Here is a 14,554-nt window from a genome sequence, read left to right on the forward strand (position 1 = left end):
TGTTTGTTTGTTTTTTTTTTTTTTGTTAAATGAATTTTTAAGTAATAAATCCTGAATGCTTATACATGAAACTTGGGATAACGAAAGAATAATAACCCTATTTAATACGCCGGACCTTAATTGCTAGAACTGTTCCCCCTCAAAGGATCTCTCTGTCTCAGAATTCTTGGTCCAAAATAAATGCCTAGCTTCAATCATGTACCCACAAAGCAACTCCCCTTGAGGGCAGTAAACATGAAGGTAACTTATACCAGAAGGGGTGATGACACATAAACTGTAGACAATATATTGTGTTAATAGGAGTACAGTATGCCCCACATCATATGACACACAAATCTTACATCACACAAATCAAAGAAAGAGGTACTCTTACTTTGAAGGAGTCTTCAGTAGCCTCCACATCACAATATCACATTAATACCCAAGGGCAATTACGCCAAATCACACAAATCTCAGGTGTTTTGATCCCCCTATATAAGTGAAGTTACTAAATCCTCATGGTCTACAATCAATCTTTGAAGTTCAGATAGCATCCAGAAAGTTTTCCCTCTTAATATCATATGACACCAAAAATAGATACAAAAACAATGTATCAACAAAAGCTTCAAAACATGCACCAATCTCCCTTATATTACCAGTTTCTTAAGATGCTCATCCCATTTTCAATGACCTTCTCTGTTTCCGCCTTCTTATTTTTGCACCCATCTCGGCCTCCCTTCTTCCATTCTCTCATCTCCCACTTATCTACATTCTCATGTCAGCTCTTTTCCCTTGCAGCTGATAAGAACTACATATTCCTGTTATGTAATGGAATACTGGTTTTCATTGCAAAATACTCAAGTGGCTCTGTCAATACTTGCTCACCACCCCTGCCTGAGACAAGTCCTGATAATGACTTGTATTACAAGGCATACAGTCAGACTATGCAATCCTCGATAGAGAACTCTCTCTTGGTGGAGGATGCCGCCACCAATGAAGATGAGAAAGAAGATGGATTAGAAGAAAATGAAATCATGCCAAAGGAAGATGTAGAGGAAAAACGTGTTGTGTATCAGATCACAGATGGAACAATATGGAAAGAAGTGGAAGAAGAAAATTATGAAGATGTTATCATTAATGATAAAAAAGAAAACAAGAAAGAACATTCTGACAGTTGGTCTTATGAAGAGCAAGAAGAGGACAATTACAAGTATTATGCAGAGCAAGAGGACAATTATGAGTATTATGCAGAGCAAGAAGAGGACAAATATGAGTACTATGCAGAGCAAGAAGAAACAGAACAAGAAGAGGAAGCAATTGCCCAGATGAGTACAGAGGAATTAAACAGAAAGTTTGATGATTTCATTAGAAAGATGAAGGAAGATCTCAGAATCGAAGCCCAAAGACAACTTATAGTTGTTTAAACTGATTAGAGATTAATACACGACTTCATTGTAACATAACTTTGTTTTCCTCTTCCGTTATCCTCCATATGTTATACAGTATAGACATAGATGCTTTTTTTTCATCTTCAATCACGCTTTACTTTAGACCATAGATGTTAGCAAATACCATAATTATGTTGTAGATATATCTTGGTTTGTGTAGTACACTATTATCATAGACACATCTTCCCTTACTAGTTTTCTTGTCTTCTTGAGACATTCAAGTTTGTACAAAAAGAACAAAGAGAAAGGCAGTCCCAAAACTACAATATACTCCATAATAGGACATTGGAATGTTCAAAAGTTTAAAAAATTGACACAAACCAAGCAAAAGAAAATGAGTTATCTTGGTAAAGACATTAGATGGACATCGTATATTTAATAAATTGAATATCCTCATGGCACTAAGCCCCATTTTCCATGATGTTTTCAGACTTAATAGAAGGAATGATGAACAATATGCCTCTGTGATTAAGCCCTTCATGGGAAATGCTACATACATCTTTATCAGACAGACAATAAACCCAACCAAACAAAGATAGGCAGAGTAGCACACTATGCACAGATATCAGGCACTTATATTGAAAAATGAAAATTCTGTGAGTCATCCATAAAATGACTATCACTATACTAATTTTTTATTGGTTAATTTTGATTTATTTTTTATGTCAAAATTAATTATAAATGTTTTTTCTTATTTTTAATATTTTTTTATATTTTTATAATTAATTTATGAACTATTTTTTAATTTTCGTTATTATAAAAACTAAATTTTGTAAATTAATTAGGAAAATTAAAAAAAAAAATAATAATAAAAAATTATTTCAAAATCAAACAAATGAATTTTAAAATTTAGATAAATCATTTATAATGAATTTGACATTAAAAAATAAATCAAAATTAGCCAATAACACATTACTATATTAGTATAATGGTAGTCATTTTAAGGATGACTACCATTGAATCAACCTACTTATATAGTTATATACTTAGTCCGATTTGGATTCCCCCCCCCCCCCCCCCCCCCCCCCCAACCAACAAGGGAAATTCCCAACAATCACATGTTAACCGCTAGTATAATTCCCAACAATCACATTTAGTAAAAAAGACTTAAAATGGGTGTTGACTACCCATGGAAGACTAACTGAGGTTCCTACCCAAATCCAATTGGCAAAGAAGACTCAAGGTGATAAGTTAGTACCTATCTCTCCTCTCCTCTAATATGCAACAATAGTCTTCAATGCATGCATTAAAAGGATTCTTTGGTCATACAGGAAAAAGAATAATGTTACTCCAACTTCAAAAAAGATTTTTGAAGATAGTTATTCCCGTTTTTCCCCAAGTAGAAGTCTCATTAATGACAGGGGAGTATTTCAAATAATTGATATTTAATCAGTAATTTCTGGGAAACATTTCTCATACTATAAACAAATCTCTTGCCATATGATATTAATGATATTTTTGTGGATGTAGAATAGAAATATAAGAGTGCTCCATATAATACATCAATTATGCAATTGATTTTAATGATTGTCCAAATATCTTTTTTTGGCCTTAGTTTCAAAATAAAAATATCTTTTTTGGCCTTTTTCCAAACTAAATCACACTTTTTAGATCTTTATTTAATATTTTATCACTTGTCTATTTATCTGAATTTTGAGGAAATAAATTAGTATAATCAATGTGAAGTGTAGTCATTTTTTAGGTGCTTTTGACTCATCTTCTTAAAATTCTAATATAATGTGACAATAGTTCAAATATAAAAAAAAAAAAAAAAATGAAAACCAATGTGGCTTGTCTCCCTAACCTTAACCCCTCCAGAAATGCCAAACTATCACAAGTCATGAGGCTAAGGCTGGTCAAGCCAAGTCATGTTAATCCCTCGACTTTATTAATTGTCCCTCCTTAATTCTTTCACCTAAGTTTTTTTTTGCAGTTTTTATCTTTTTTAGCTCAGTGTCACAAGTTAGTCTTACAAATTTCAGCAATTGAATCATGTTGACAAATTTCAATTCTAGATATGTGTAAGCCTTACTAAATAAAAACAAGGCTTAATGTTACATAAAAGCATAATGCTATAATTCACGTGTGAATGTGTGATGCACACTTGGGATGTACCAATTTTTTGGGTATAATAGTTAGCTTTTAATTTAATGCTTCAAAATCTATCCTAAAATCAATCATACGTTCATAGCCATAAAAGTACAAATGATTGCTAATTTAAGTCAAACACGAACTCAATTTTCATTTGCAAGCACAAATCACACAAAAGTTTGCAAAAACATGCAACCATTAAATATACTAAATGATAAATGTCAACCAGCTGTAAAAAACAATTAAGGATACGTGATACTAAGATTTCAACAATCTAAATTGCTAGTCAGAGTCTATTAGTCCACATGTTCAAGTCATGGTTGGGAAAGAGAAATAATGGCTGCTGATAACATAAATTCCATACGTCATTTAATTAAAATATTATATAGATACGTTTTAATTATATTAATGTCGCTTATTATGATCATAATATAATGTATATCATTGTACGATTGAAAATCCTGAAGTAATATGAGCCACGATAGCAGTGAGTGACATGGCTTAGTTAATCTTCAGACACAAGGGCAATTTATATACTGAGTGATTAAAACCACGTCCAAATCATTAGAAATACTATATACCCATAATACAACCAAGTCTTGTCAAAAAAAAAAAAAATAATACAACCAAGTTCAATCATAGTGTCAACATTGTCAAACTATATATGATGATTTATAAGAATTTAATTATGATGATTTATAAGAATTTAATTAATTTCACCAGACTGTTTACTCAGCTCATAACCTGTTTGAGTTGTTTCAGTGATTAATAGATATTTCAATTTCATTATGGATGGTGACCTTGGTGTAGGAGTCATAACATGATCTCTCCATAAAATGGCACGAGGGGATTTTGTAGATGAACAGCTAGGAATACTTTTTAAGAGGAGACTGAGGTTTTTTGAGACTATTTTTGTTTGCTAATTTGTGTGTCATAATTGAAGGTATGAATTGAAGAAGAACCTAATTTTTAGGAAACGGCAACATTACCAAACCCGAACTCTAACTCAATTACTAGCTATGTTACTTGAGTTGAGTGTACAAATCTAAGTATCCAACATGTAAAAATAAGAAATTTCAAACATGAAAAATACTATCTTAAATTTAAAAACGGGTTCAACAAACCATAAATGGAATTTATTCCTGTTTTAAGATGAGTTTTTGCATGAATTTTGACATAGAAATACATAAACAAACATTTTAAATGGACTTTTTAATTGTAAATTCTTGTTAAAATGCTCAATCTTAAACCTATTTGTGAGCACAAATAGCACATATTCTTCTTCCTTCCTTTTATTGCTACATTTCTTAAGTGATTATGTGAGTAAGGATTCCAAATCCTTGTTAATAAAAAGATTAAATGAGTCAAAGTAAATTAATATAAAGATTATAGGTTAAAAAAAAAAAAATTAAACCAACTCCAACAACTTGGAAAATTAAAGTAAAGAGAGATTTTGAGTTTTATATTCTTAACCTTTTACTAGAATACAAGAAACAAGGTGCATGCAATGATGAAAATATTTTATAATTTCTTTTCTTTCATAGATAGGCTTATACAATGTACCAAATCGGAAAACTCCTTGAAGACTAGGCACAAGGCGCGCCTTTTTGTTTGCTATCTTACGTATGTTACTCACACTGTTCACTTTATTTCAAGTACTCATATTTGACACTTGACACTTGACCCTTAGATGGGTAGGATACTTTGACAGCTTGAAATATTTTTAACAAAATTAAGAAAAGATTTCACAAAATGTTGGACTTAGGCACCCAAGTCCAAACAACATAGTCTAATACTCTATTATACTTGTATCAAATACAAAGTCAATAACGCACCCATAAAATAAGTATAAACAAGTATCAAAGCCAAATCTTAGATAATGATAAAGTAACCAGACACAAATAGGAATAATATAATCCAACTAAATACAGTAAAAAGTAAAAAAAAAAAAAAAAAAAATCCAAGTTCTTATTCACATCAAGAACAGAAGAAAACAAATCAACATGCTCCAAGCTTTCTGGATCATAAAAAAAAGTAAAACTAGAAACAGTTTATCAAAATCATGTTTACTGTTGTAATACTATACAGTTTCCTTCCTTTTGCCGTCGGGGAAAGGGTACAGATGCCGTTCGTACTAATTATTGATTTCCTCCTCCAAGGTTAAGTGATTTGGTACTTGGTAGACGTCTAGTCTAGAAGATGATTTTGGATATGATTCTTGGCATTGACCATCATGATTGGGAGACAAGAAGAAAAATGATTGTAAAATAATTGACCCACTTCTACAATGGAAATCAAGGACAATCAAGGACATCAGCACATCATGGGAGCTACACGTGGTTACAATGGAATTCAAGTATGCTGAGGCAACATTAATCACTATTTTCACAAATACTTACAATTGTATAAAATTTTTACTTAATATATATTTCTAGAAAAATAGTGTCATAGAACTCAAACTCATTTAGGGTCCAAAAATTTAACTACTGGAAAATAGTCAAAGTCCTTGGTTTTTTACGGAATTGGTTTTTTTCATGATCTCTAATGCACGTCAGTAACGTCAGTCTCACGTAGCTTGTTTTTAGGTCTAGTGTTGTAGAAGCCGCATTTCAGAGTAATCAAATTACTATGAGATTCAAACAAAAATATTTGTGTAAGTGAATATACAGATACACGTCTTTAGTGCTTTACATCGTATAACTTTCTCGATATATAATATCATCAACATAGCTACCCGTGTAATAAACAAGACTAAGTTCCTATTCTATTCTTATTTCCCCTTATTTCTAGAATAGTAAGTTCAAATTGTCTAGTAAGGATTAATAAGTTCAAACAAGATTAATTAGTACTTTCTCCATGAAACACCCTTTAATAATCACTAACTACAACCACTACTGCTATACTGCCCTAGTTTGTGTCCCGCCATTGAAAAGGTTATAGAACCATAGAAGGTTCAAATATAAGCTACCTCATCCCCAACTATCAGTCTCACCCTCGTCTCTAGTAAGATGAGACTACTAGAGAGGATTCACTGAATCCCCTTCAATAAGTACCACACTATCCTGGGTCACCCTAGAAGCTGAAATCTAATGAATCTCCACAATTCTGTGCCCATACACTGGCCTACTAACAGTTGCCTGATTGCAACTCATGTTAGACTCAAGTCCAAAGAACTCAATGATTAGTGCATAATCAAATATGGCTCTTCCACAACTTCAAACAAGACGCCACAAATAGAACTGCTGACCCTCACATATATTATGAATGGGTTGAAGAAAAAAGAAAAGATAGATAGTAAATAGCTTCATGGACCCAGAACAAGTCATCCACTTTACAATAAGAGACGGGAAAAATAATGTGCTATCCAAAATATATTTGGACCTCTATTCAGTCAGCAAGTTTAGACGAAGCCACTATTACCTCTTTCAATGTAATTCTCCCTAGAAAATTATTAGACTTCTAGACTCTGAAATGTACGCTCTTAAGCATGCTTTCAAATTGCTAACAACACTAGACAAATATGGCAAGTATCTTAATCTATGTATTGACACCTAGAGTATGTGTATTTTAGACAACATAACATGAAACAATATTAGCATTAATTATGTGAAATGAAACACAAGCAGATCGACAAATTTGCCTAGGATGTTTGGTTCTTGGAGGAAAACAAAACAATTTATGCAGCACATGAAGCATTAATTGCTGAGATGATGAAAGAGATAGATCTTCTTCGTCTACTTACTGAGTAAAGCACAGGTGGCTGAAGAATCCATCACATCTTTATACTTGTCTGGATAAATCCTCAATTGTTTTCATTTTCAGCATCTTCTGTAGTTTTTTAATCCAAGTTCTTCCACACTGGGTCCCTGTGTTAACGGTTAAGTCAATCTAAATATGATTCAGACTCATGTCTATTCTATGCATGACTGCAATTCAACAATGTAGAAGACAATGGGATAACCCCTTCTAATTAATGCTTATTTTAGTTACATGGCAAGACCACCTGTACCTGTTTGTAACGGAACTGGAGACAAGGAAAAATAGTCCATCAAAACGACATCAAACGAGACATTTGGGACATGCCTGTGAGAAAGAGGAGAATTTAGGGGGGGGAACTCAAAATAAAGAGAACCATTAAGTACTTTCCATGAGCAGTTAATAAGTTAAAAATAATTATGCAGTATAAACAAAACTAAACATAAATACATTTAGCTGGGGAAGAATTTTCCAAACTGAAAGTAAGACCTAAATAACACTGTTCCTGAAAGCAATATAATAGACAACAGAGAAAGCTTTTTAAACCTATCAACCAGTGATGTCCATCAGCACAGTAACATAGTCTGTCTCTTTCTTTAATTTGGCATTAAACCTCATTATTATGTGGGATCCATGAATAAACAAGTCCTTAAAACCACCGGAATGTTATAGTTTAGTCTTAAAGCAATAGAAAATACTAGTGAACATAATTAAATCATGGAAAATTAAAATCTAATTCCCACAAACTAATCATAATGATCCACGAATACATCAGTGAACAAAAATGGATTAACCAGATCAATTTTTGGCAGAATAGAAGTTCATCTCAGCGGAAGTCAAGAAATAATAATAACAGATGAAGCTATTAGTATTACAGAACAGCGCACTTAAGATATCTATAAGTAAATGAAACCCTACTGTTGCTACAGAATGCAAGAAGTTTCAGAAGTATACATGATGCAGTTTTTCCAGAAAAATATATGTTTAAATTAAAATAGAGACCCTCTCTTTCTTGACAACCATAAAAAATACTACCTTTGTATCATATTGTTTGCAACAAATGAGTTTGCAAGGACTCCTAGGCAAAATTAGTTAGTAAATGTTAAATGGAGAGAGAAAGATAGAGATGCATGTGATGAGGAAAGAGATAGATAGAAAGCACAACTAACACTTTGTTTGGATAAAAGGAAATGGAAGGAAAAGAAAGGAAGAGGAAGGGAGGGGGACAAACTCTCTTGTTTGGGTAAAGGATTAGGGGAAAGAAGGGAAAGGAGAGGAAGTGATCCATTTTCCCTCTCTCTTTAATAGGCATAATACCTCCAAAATTGGAGAGATTTGAAGGGAAAATGGAGCTCACCTCCCCCTCCCTTTCTACTCTCTTCCCTTCCTCTTCTATCCCTCCCCTTCCATTCCTTCCTTGTTTCATATCCAAACAAAGCGTAAAAAAAGGAGAAACACAAAAAAAAAAAAAAAAAAAAAAAAAAAAAAAAAAAAAAAAAAAAAAAAAAAAAAAAACATTTGTTGCAAATAACGTGAAACATTCATTTTTTACAAACATCACAAATAATATGAAACGAAGGTTGTATAAATCCTGCCATCTTTAGATTTTGGTTTCAAAGCCTTACACTATGTTTGGATAATAATAGTGAAGGAAAAGGGAGGGGAAGGAAAAAGAGGGAAGGGAAAGGGAGGTGAGGGGGAGGGAGAAGGGAGCTTCCATTTTCCTTCCAAATCTCTTCAACAATGGAGAGATTTGGTTTATTAAAAGGGGAAGGAAAACGGATCCTTCCAATTCCCTCCCCTTCTCTCCCTGCATTAGCTATCCAAATAAAGGATGATGCATCCTTCCTTTTCTCTTCTCTTCTCCTCCTGCCATTTCTCTATATCCAAACATAGTGTTAATGATATCAAACAAAAAAAAAAAAAAAAAAATCAAAGTAATGCAAGACATGAAACTTAAAAAAAGAAAAAGAAAAAAGAATAATAAAATAAGGCAAAAGCTTCACCTGCGCACTGAATCCATCCACCCAAACAACACCCCGCCAAATAAAATAAAATTTGAAACATATCTATTTGCTGGATAGAGGAGTAACAAACATATTATTAGCAAACTTCCTCAGCTATCATTCCAACATGACATGGACGCCAACAATTTATTTTCATACTGATTTGTGCAGCATGCAGTCCCTCAACATTAATAACTCAGTTACAACTCAATGCCCAAATCACAAGAAGAAAGCAAAAAATATCATCATCCCTCCACGGAATAATACATCAAAGGAGATCTGTAATGTAGACCATATGTGCATTTTATACCCCCTTTTCAGATGGAGGAACTTGTACAATAACATATCTCCAAGTTCATTAGTTACATGCACGAAGTATTTCTTAGTTCCATCAAGCAAAAAACAGTACAGGTAAGTAACAACATAGCCCATCAACTTAAATGTAACACCTAACACTTAAGCATCTGCAAATGCTAGCATATAATCTAACAAATTAAACAGGCGCTCTTACATTGGATTTTTGATGGCAAGTACTCCTTTGACAAGAAGGAAAGTGAGTGGACAGACAATGCTTCAATCTCAAACTTTACACCTTTATCCTGCATCCTCTCTAGTTCCAGTCTTAAATGGCAAAAGAGAGGAAAAAGAAGTCATCAAACACTGAGACATATTAATGACAAATTACAACAGCTTAGACTAAGTGGTGAAAGATACCTCCAATGTGGCTCCTCATGCTGCAGGTAACACCTATGTAACAGTGCTTCAATTTTCTTCTTATCTAATGGAACGAAAGAAGCAGGAAAGTTAAAGTATTCTGCATATAGATTAGAAAAACAGGGAAAAAAAATAATTGTGGGAAGTCTTAGTACTTGATTATATAAAACATATGTTTTCTATTTACCTTCAGTAGTCAAGGGAAGGAGACACTGTGAAGGAAAAGCATAATTTTCATAATCAGATGTAAAAACACCAAGCCAGCAGATATCCGGTACGCAAAGAAATTCCACATCATACGCCATTTCCTAGGAAATCGAATAGAAATGTTTACAATTTAAAAAGGAATGAATCAATCCAGACTATTTGACCACAAAAGTGCAATTAGAATAGGTAATTAACATAATATTTTGCAAACACCACTATGCCTTATTGCCACATGCACCACATAAAAGCAATTGGCACCAGCTATAGATGTTACTAACCAGTGAGCCAAATCGATAAGTGGCCAAGATGTCAAACCCATATGGATCAGAATCCACCAAGCAATATATAGGAATGTGCAGCTTCTCAGTAAGGAGGCGCAAAAATCTGAAGGATGAGTAAATTCATGCATATCATGAAAAACCCATGAGTGGCATCATCAATTGAGAAAATAAATCATAGAACTTAAATCAGAAACTGACAAATCATTTTTAACATTGCACACTATCAAAAGGCTAAAAGATACCTTCTTGAAGGAACATCTGGGTATCCACGCCCCTGCAACAGCTACAATTAAAAACTAACCCTTAGAAGAAATAAAAACATGAGCTTACTTCATTCCCAACTTACTGTAATGACAATGCATCGATTGTGGCTGCAAAACTTATCATTCGCCAGTCTCTGGAAAACTGCAAGATTTTGGAAGAAAGGTTCATTTATTATCACAAGGATGAGTACCCCAGAGTTTATCACGGAAGAATATTACCTGACTCCTTCTCAACAACTAAGATGTATTCAGCAAAACTAAGAATATCTAATCCAATAGTCAAGAAAAATCTTACTTTTTAGCACACTTATATATTCTGCAAAAAGATTGATTAAACAGGCCAGCATCTAATGGAAACATGCATATAATCATGTCAATATTCAACTCATAGCTAAGATATTGCACTTATGGATATCATGAACATCTTCAACTTGGACAGGAACAGGTTGAGCCTGAAGCAAAACAAGATTTGCGTATGAATATAAATCTTTATTCCATGAAATGACATAGTATACCAAGGCCACTTACAATATTAGGATTAGTTATGCAATCAAACTTCTTTCCGTCTTCAGAAAACCTAATCCAGCCCATCACCAACCTAAGAACGAGTTAAGATGAATATGCTATTAAAGTTCACAAAATGCTATTAGCATGACTTATACTTTGGAAGAAGAACTAATGTCATGATGCCAGCAGATGTCAAAATTAAGGATGTCTACGTAACTATTTATCAGCGCATTGATCTTAGGTGTTTTTTACCAGCCCATTAATATTGGATTAGGAATGATGCCAAGAACTAAGGAATAAAGCAAGATTGCACTTCTTAAGTGATTGTCAGTATTTTCAATGCTGCAGCAGCGCAGAATAACTCCACCATGAAAGAGAGGGAGAAAGGTGGAAATTGAGTAATAAGCAATAAAAAGGAAGATATCCGGTATAAATTATAGATTAAACTTACCCTTTTGCGACAGATACCTGCAGACAAGGGATAATAGAATCATGGGTTATTCTAAAGACTTGGAAATACAACTCACTTCTCATTGACAAAGAACACAAATCAAAAGTTATTGTGAATGAGCAGCGTGAAGACATGGTACCAAAGATAATGTAATCAACTAATACATATCAGCAATAAGCCACTAGAAACAGACATGCACAGAGTGATATCATAGAAAAAATACAACAGTGAATGAGTGCCATGATACCACAGTACACAATATAATTCCTGCTAACATAATCGTCTACAATATTGATAATTTCAAGTTTCAAGTCATAAAATTTAGCCGTTTAGTTTTAAAGTTGGTCTACAGTAGCTTCTATATCCATGTTATAGGAGTAGCTGAGCCATATCTGAAATGAGAAATATATTGATGAAAGAAGAAAACGAGGTATACTCACTACATTTAAATTGTGGCGACTACACTCAAGGAGTATGCATATATCATTTATGGCACGATCTACAACAGACTGATCTGCACAGACAATAGAAGTACCTTAGTAAGAATAGTGACCCTTAGCTTCCAGCCTTCCAATGAAATTAAAAGAGAAACAACACAAGTAGAGAGATTTGAAGATAATCATTAATAAAAATTGTCTACTGCATTTATAAAACCAGGTCAATAGTATTTCAAGGGAAAGAGATAGCTGAAATTCTAAATGAGTGTGCACTCCAATACTGAAGAAAAGAATGATTCAGTTACCAGACTGGTGGTAGAAGCATCTTTGAATAAAATATATTTGTAAAAACCACAGCAGCCTCAGCAATTCTATATTAAGTTTTCATACTGGAAGCGCACCTGAAAATAAAGATGGATAAGTATAATATATATCTCGTTTTGAAGCATGTTTGTTTTCTTGTAGAAGCTTCTGAACTATTAGCAACACCCTTAGCAAAACATCTGGTGGAAAAGTAAAGTGAAATAGATGAATGAAATGTGAAGCAGAGTCCGATAATAATTGTAACAAAACATCTGTAAGCAATAAGACTATTATGTTCTGAGAATAAAGGTTACCTATCCTGTGAGCATGTGGTTGCCTTCGCAAGGTAAGTACCTCTGTTCCTACTGGCAAATTGGAGCTGCATAAACTGCATACAGCAATAGAAATAACATAAACATGAAAGTATCATGAAAAATGCACATCCTCCACCCCGGAAAATATTTAGTTTGGAATAATAGTCAGTTAAGTGATTCCAAGAGCATATGATTGACAACTAATTTTTAAGATACCATGAAACTTGAAAAGATCTTAATAATTCTTGGATAAAGAGAACCCTAAATCAGCTTCCAATTCATTAGATAAAATACCTAATTTCCAGCTTCAGTCGGGTTCAAAGCCACAATGCCAGAACTTATTTTACAAAGAGCTTGTTCAGTACATGGTTTCTACTCAAAACATGAAGCTTCAGTTGCTCTCATATACACAGTTTCCACAGAACAACATTAGAAAATATAATTGTGCTACAGTGTATTTACTAGGTAAGACCACAAAGAACAATGTACAAGTAATTTCTAAATACATCCAGATTGATTAAAATAAAATAAAAAATCTCATCAGCTTTATATATACTCCTCGTGTACATGACATAAAGTTCCATTGTTTCAAAAATTAAAACATATACGGAGTAATAACAATTTATGAAGTCAAAATCACTAGTATACTACTAAATACAGCTGTGAAATCATAAATAAATCAGCAAGTCCAATCAAGTTGTAAAATGTCAATGTATCTTAAAAGGAAACACAAGCTCGGTCTTCAGCATTGTGCATGAAACTAGAATCTCCGAAGAAAGGCACTTATTCACATAGATATCAACTCAACTATCAATTACATGTACTTATAAATCAACATATAATTGAATAATTCGAAACTTACACAAGAATGAATAACAAAAAGTAAATTAAAAAGAAACCGAATCAATTCCATTAGCATACCTAATCAAGTTGCACTATGTCAAACTTTCATGAATACAAGTACAAGCTCAACCTTCCAAATTGTTTCTAAATAAAAAAACTCCGAAAAACGAGTAATTAAATCAATAGTGCAAAAACTAAATCAACAATTGCATGAAAAATTAAAATAAAACCAGACCGCATCCATCAGCATGTTGAATCAAGCTGCATTTAGTCAAATTCTCTACAAATCCAAATCATATACTCGTATCTAGCATAATATCCAAATCGCAAGCACCAATTCATACAAGTATAAACTCAATCATTAACAACATATATTTCTAAAATTCTAATTCCACAAAAATTGAAACCTAAATCGAAAATTATAGAACGAAATTCAGAAGTTGTACCAATTTTCAGCGGAATTCATGCAGTAAGTTCTGAATTTATTGATCGAAACCACTGGAGATCGTCCATTGCAAATATCTACGAGAATCGAACGACTAAAATCTGCAACAACAAAAAAATCAAAAACAAAATGAGGATGTAGATGAATAAACAGAAATTTTGGAATTCAAATTATGGATTACAAAATTAGGGTTTCGATTATGAAAATTAAGAAGGAATTTACCTCTGATTTTGTAAAGCAAATCGCTGGGTTTTGGAGTTGAACGCTTTCCCTCCATTTTCTCTCAGTGTTGAGAGATGAGTGAGTAATTTTAATTGGAAATTGAATTGAATATGAGATATTTATAGTCTCTAATTTCTTCTGCCGCTGAGTTTTACGTCGTAAAGACAACGGGCCGGTTAGTAAGGTTCATTTAAGTGGGCTGATACTTTCTCTGAATTTGGGCCATTGTACAAACATTTTTTTTATTTTTTTTGTTGGCATAGTGAGAAACTTAGAACTATAAAGAG

The 14,554-nt window shown here is 33.1% G+C and overlaps 1 protein-coding gene across 1 annotated transcript; it reads right to left on the bottom strand.

The window, feature by feature from the left end:
• Nucleotides 1-6,636: 6,636 nt before the first annotated feature.
• On the bottom strand, nucleotides 6,637-14,322 carry LOC145576969 (meiotic recombination protein SPO11-1-like). The gene is made up of 17 exons (XM_081634675.1): nucleotides 14,268-14,322; nucleotides 14,047-14,146; nucleotides 12,758-12,831; nucleotides 12,542-12,643; nucleotides 12,144-12,217; nucleotides 11,704-11,720; nucleotides 11,274-11,343; nucleotides 11,151-11,197; nucleotides 10,965-11,002; nucleotides 10,829-10,887; nucleotides 10,725-10,756; nucleotides 10,480-10,585; nucleotides 10,182-10,302; nucleotides 9,995-10,058; nucleotides 9,792-9,901; nucleotides 7,528-7,601; nucleotides 6,637-7,384 (listed from the first exon to the last, which is right to left on the bottom strand). The coding sequence occupies exons 1-16, from the start codon at nucleotides 14,320-14,322 to the stop codon at nucleotides 7,567-7,569; spliced, it is 1,104 nt and encodes a 367-aa protein (XP_081490801.1). The 3' UTR covers nucleotides 6,637-7,384; nucleotides 7,528-7,566.
• Between the last annotated feature and the right edge of the window lie 232 nt (nucleotides 14,323-14,554).

Source organism: Chenopodium album, chromosome 13, assembly GCF_948465745.1.
Source record: "Chenopodium album chromosome 13, dcCheAlbu1.1, whole genome shotgun sequence".
In the NCBI taxonomy this organism is placed as follows: Eukaryota; Viridiplantae; Streptophyta; class Magnoliopsida; order Caryophyllales; family Amaranthaceae; genus Chenopodium; species Chenopodium album.